The 6000-nt window shown below is 29.2% G+C and overlaps 1 protein-coding gene across 1 annotated transcript; it reads right to left on the bottom strand.

Moving 5' to 3' along the window:
* Positions 1-266: 266 nt before the first annotated feature.
* On the bottom strand, positions 267-1693 carry LOC108857995 (uncharacterized). Its single transcript, XM_018631991.1, has 2 exons — positions 728-1693; positions 267-656 (listed from the first exon to the last, which is right to left on the bottom strand). Exons 1-2 carry the CDS (start codon positions 1691-1693, stop codon positions 267-269), a joined length of 1356 nt encoding a protein of 451 aa, XP_018487493.1.
* Between the last annotated feature and the right edge of the window lie 4307 nt (positions 1694-6000).

Raw genomic sequence — 6000 nt, 5'->3', positions numbered from 1 at the left:
AAAAACGCAAGCCACAACTGACAAAGACTCAAGTGTATCCATATGTAGGTAACTCAACTGTGAAGAGAATCATACCAGGTGATTCTGTCTCTAAAGCCCACTATGATCCTTTAGCTAAAGTTGCTGAGATAAAATTCAAGAAACTACTGGATTATCTACGAAATCTCTCGTAAGTGTCTAATTTCTCTTAATAATTCATTACTGTCAAACTAACTTGAACTTGTTTTTATTCATTTCAGTGGTGATAACGATGTAGACACTCAGTTCTATATGAAGCTAATAACGCCAAGAAATGACTGGAAAACATATAATGAAGGGTGGATAACAGATTCTGTAAGTGCTATTGGAAATATTTGGAAGTTGCCATCCTGTGCTGATGCAATTAGTAGAGTCCCTTTGTACTTTCCTTGCAAGAATGTGCCATCGACAACAACGACCTTCCTCATGAATGGAAAACCCTTGATGCTAGCATCAAATGCGATGAAAAGATACTTGAATCTGTCACTAGAATCTACTACAAGGCGAGTGAATGTCCCTGGATTTGCTTCTTTAATCATATGCAAATAGACTGGTAAATCTTGGTAGCCACTCTCTGCAGATCCCCTAACCAATTCTCTTGCGCACATTAGTGTTCGATGAGCTTTCCAGTAGTCCATCTATCATTTAAAATAGTAAACAACCGTTAGAAATAAATTAAATTTTGAGTACACAAGTAAATGAAATAAACCTTTATTCCAAAGCACTTGTTAAGGGACTGCTTCACATGACTTGGCAAAACGGTTGGCTCCACTCCACCAATGAAATCAGTGTATAAAGATCCAAGAATATCTGGTGTTGCTTGTCTGCAACGAGCTGATCTCTCTGTAATTGAACAAGTATGATCTGAAACATAGACCCGTACAGTAAAGCGAGGAGTATCACTTGTCGGTGATGCTCTTAACCTCCAACTACAGCCTTGAACCCAACATTTTACAATTAACAGATCCGGTGTTGAGTATTCGACATCGTAATCAAACTGTTGCACTATCGTCAACATCTTAAGTCGTGTTTTTAAAGCAGACTTGGACTCAAAACTTTGGCCAACAAAAATATTTAGTGAATTCAGTTGTTGCTGCCTAACATGTGGAGTCACAGCCTTAGCCTTTTTTGATTTGCTTGATATCCCCACCTTTGGCTTAACATGTGGAGTCACTTTCCCCATCTCTGTATCTACTTCTGGAACTAATCCATAGGCTATAAAGTTTTCATCATCTGATGTCGCACCATCTGAATCATCGCAATAGTCAAACCGTTCTCCGTCAGTGTCTGAGTCTTCATCATGATTACAACCCGACTGGTTGATCTGTTTCATCGTCTTCATGTTGTCTCTAAAAGTGACCTCTACGCATAGACGGATTTTGTCAGATTGTAGAAGACGGAAGAAACTTTGTAGCTGTCGAAAATTCCCAATTTTAACTGGGGGTGTGTCACGAGTTAGCTTCATCAAGCTCTTCCTGCCAAGCATGTAACTCAATTCGATATTAACATGTCTCTTATCTAATCTGTAGTCTTCATAAACCATGTTGATCATATCTTCAAACCTTGTCTTATCACTGACTGGAATTACTTTGCTTCCTCTTCTGCTATCAACGTGAAACAACCACTTATCCTTCTCGAATAACCACTGCCCACAAACGGCTATAACCTCCTCCATCAATTTTTCTTGAGATTAACGTGAAATAGCCACTTGTCCAAAGAACGTGATTGGAAGAAGAGGAAGAAGAATGTTTACGGCAAAAACCTAGGTTTTAATAACTTATTGCAGTTATGGTCGAAATTTTGGTTTAATTAGAGCAAACCGGAATCTGTTTATTCTAATTAGTTAACCAATTAATTTTATTAACTGATTCTGGATCAAAAAGTCTGCCATCTCTTGAAAGCCTGCCGTAACTAGATTAAAGTTTGCCATCTTTTAAAAGCTGCCGTAACTAAAATAAGTTTGTGATCACATAGTTGTGTTATTATAACGTCGACAATGAAGCATACTTATTCTGAAAGTTTGTTGTTTGTAAATGTAGAAAGTATAAGTATGCCATAACATGAAAACAAAAATCTGCCAAATTTTAAAAAGTCTACGAGATAAATCTGTATGCTAGTACAAAATTTTCGACATATTAGAAAATCTGCTGTTATAGGATACAAATCTGCCACTAAAAGTCTGCCAACGTAAAATAAATCTGCGAGTGCAATCAAATCTGCCATCATGTGAGGTATACTTTTTCTGAAAGTATGTGATGATATTAAGTTTGCGATACTAAGTCTTCGGTAAAAAATAAATCTGCGACAGTTTATTAAATCTGCCATCAAGTATTGCAGTTTTTTCACAGCAGATTTATTTTACTGTTTCGTTAAAAAAAAGAAAAATTTGATGACATGCAGTAAAAAAAAAAAGAACTGTAATTTTTTTTTTTTAACAAAGAAAATAAGGGTAGTTTAGGCATAAAAAACATTCTAGTAAATTAAAAAAAATCTATGTTATTCTAGTAATAACTAGTAATAATAACATAATTTCACGTTATTTTAGTAATCTTCCCTAATTTTAATGCAAACTAAATTTAATTTCAGTTGAAAATAAATTGTAAATTGCATTGTTTTTATAAATATTTTTATTTATTTCAATTATTATTGGTCAAAGAAATTGTAATTAATAACAACTTATATATATCTCCGTTGTTTTCTTAATCAATGTAAAATGTCAAAATGACATTTATATAGAAACAGAGAGAATATGACTTTTTGTCGCTAATCTGTCAATTACAACTATGTTTTGAAACTTATATTAACTATTTTGTAATGTAATTGGTTACTTTAGCGGTAGGATATTCGGTTGCTGAAGTCTTTGTAATTTTTAATACTGGACAACTTAGTAATCAACCGCCTGATTTTCAAATTCAAAGAAAAAAAACTGCCTGATTTTCATGATATTTATTAAAGAAAACCAATTAAATATTAAAAAAAGTTCGCTCATCCATCGTAAGAATTTCTATCACGTCTCATTCTTGATCAATCTATAAAAGATATAAATATCACAGAACTGTAGTCGGGTTGTATTAAGTTTCTTTTTGGAAATGACATAACTAGTCTAATTTTCTTTAATATTAGTGTTTGTATCTTCAGATTTTCGATGTAAAATCTTAAAAGAAATTTTAGAATTTTTTTTATCGATTCATTTTGTACCGATTTCTAGTTCTGATACTAATAATATTTTTTTAACAAATTATTTTAACTGGATCAACAGCGTTTTGAATTTTTGGACGTTGAACTCAAAATTAATTGATATTAAATCGACTGTCATACATCTTTCATATACTTGCGTCGACTCTTTAAAACCTTTGTTTAGGATCATAATAGTTTGAAAGGGCTTTTGGTAGAAACTATTTTCTGGTCAAGACCGGGAGCCTGTGGTGAAGTGGTAAGGAGAAAGACTTAGGATGTCATCATATTTGAGGTTCGATCTACTTGCCATGCGAAACTAAGTCACATTTTCCTGATCACCTACACAAATATGGATTACTGTATTTTGACCCATTTGAATACTCAGAAGAGGGTCTATCCGTGGATTACACCTCCCACCCGTAAATTAGGCCTATATCTTTAATAGATCCGAGTTTAATCTTTTTCGGTCAAAAAAACTATTTTCTGGTCAAAATCTGTAAGAAACTAAAATGTTGAATATAGATAGCCCACGACAAATCTTGCAAGGTTATATAAGAGATTTGTTTTCTGTTTTTAGTCCTCTACATGATGATATAGTTTTTATTTACTTCATCCTTATCATTTTAAGTGGCAACTAAATTTTGATCCGCCCTTAAAAAGGACGGGTATATTTTTGTTGGAAAAATTATTTTACGTAATAAATTATTATTTTTGATAAATTATATATTTTAACTTTTTATGAAATTTATCTTAAATTTACTTATATGACATATTTTTGTTATTTTAAATATGACTAACTTTTTGAAGACTCTAAATAATTCTAACCCTATGATTTTATTTATTTAACCCGAAGTTAAACTTATTTTACACTGATTTTTTTATTTAAATAAAATATTTTATATCTTCAATACACTCTGTATTGAAAAATTCATTTTTTGCGTTCAAAATATTTTCTATAATTTTATTAAATTTAGTTTATGCTATTTAGTTTTTATTTAAACGAAACTATTTTTTAAGGAGTTGAGATAATTCAGACCCGTATTATGATTTTCAACTTGATTTCATTTTGAAGTTTCATTTAATAAATGATTTCAAATAATTAATAATGTCAAAGATTTTTTAGAAAGCTATGGTGCAAACATTTAGAAAACAAAATTTTTAAAAAGGCTAAGAACTGAATTATATTAAATATTCTTTAATGTAATTGTAAAATAATGACTTTTGATTGGTTGCAAATAATTTTGGGTAAAAGGTATAGGCAATTTTTGCAATTACATAGAAATTTCAGGAACATATTCATAAACAGTCATCTGCTTTAATAGTATAAATTTTTGATACCATTTACACAGTACTAGAAAATTTAATTTGTTGCTTTATATATTATGCCTTTTGAATATAACTAATATTTATCAAATTATTTATTAAAAATCAGTGAGATACTGAGATTGTTAGGTAAATATAGTTAGAGTTATTTAAATAGGTTTTATCTTATTAGTTTTTGAATATATGAAGATATAGTTTCTAATTTCTTTATTTTTCTAAAATAAGTTTTTCAGTATGACGAATATTTCTTTGATATTCAAAGATATCTCAATCAAAATATAAAAAAACCGTATATTCCAAATCCATAATTTAAGGGGTATATTCTTTTAAAATTTATAAATTTTTCTGGTGTTTTCTCAAATCTAAACAATTTTTGCTATATTTCAGTTAAGTATATTGCTTGTTAATTTGAATTAATCCAAATTAGTATATTTTAAAAACTTTTTTTATAAGTAATATAACTAAATGCGTGTATATGTAATATTGATACTAACATTTCATAAACATTTGTAGATCTATACGATACAGTGGTCACCAACATTTATAAGTTAATAATTTAATATTATAAATGTTACACCTATATGTATTACGAATAAAAGGTAAATTTTTTCTGGATTTTATGTAAAACTTTACAACTAAAATTGTCATGAAAGCATTGTATTCATATATGTAGGTCAATCTCATTTTCATAAACAATTTGGTATGACATAGTTTACTCACGTTTAATGTAATACTAGATCTTGACCCGCGCTTTGGAAGCGCAGAATATTTTACGATGAAAAATTTCACTAATAACTTAACAAATATTTTGTTAACTTTTAAAAAGTGTGTATTTAAAATATTTTTGTATTTAAATCAGTGTTTTTAAATTCAACCCGATTGTGATTATACCGGTTAAGCGGAGATCTAACAATTCAATTTAGTTTTTAAAAATATTCATATTAAAAAGTCACTAAAACCCGAGACTAACCGATTGAACTGATGAATGACCGATATGTAATCTGATTTGATTGAAATTGTAATAGTTTCATAATTTGTAATCTTATAATCCAAATTTTAAAGTTCATTATTTTGTAATTTATGAAATTATGACGTTTCTACAAAATTTTAAAGAGAAAATGATGAATATAAAATAACTAAGATTAATTATTGTATTGTTTGGAAACATTGATAGTAGTATATAAAATATATTGTTTGGAAACATTGATAGTATTATAAAGAAATGAGTATATTGTTTGGAAACATAGATAGTAGTATAAAGAAAGGAACATTAGTGATTTAATGTAGGTTTAACTATAAAGTATAAATGTGTATTTAATTTAAAAACTTACAAAATAAATGTTAGGTCCAACAGAATGTTTCTGTTTTAACAAAATAGATGGACATTAAATTCATGTTAATGTAGTGGAGTAGATTTAGAAAATATTTGCTTGTTTAGTTTAAATAATAAATTAATTCTGATGTCATATACGTGTTTTATTT

The sequence above is a fragment of the Raphanus sativus genome, chromosome 5 (genome assembly GCF_000801105.2).
Source record: "Raphanus sativus cultivar WK10039 chromosome 5, ASM80110v3, whole genome shotgun sequence".
In the NCBI taxonomy this organism is placed as follows: Eukaryota; Viridiplantae; Streptophyta; class Magnoliopsida; order Brassicales; family Brassicaceae; genus Raphanus; species Raphanus sativus.
The sequence above is the reverse complement of the archived record's forward strand: the minus strand, read 5'-3'. Positions and strand labels throughout refer to the sequence as shown.

Bases quoted from the DNA above. Each gene is read 5' to 3' on its own strand.
- LOC108857995 (XM_018631991.1), bottom strand. From the start codon at position 1,693: ATGGAGGAGGTTATAGCCGTTTGTGGGCAGTGGTTATTCGAGAAGGAT. The intron at 657-727 runs GTTTATTTCATT...TTTAAATGATAG, and splicing joins ACAAGTGCTTTGGAATAAAG to ATGGACTACTGGAAAGCTCA.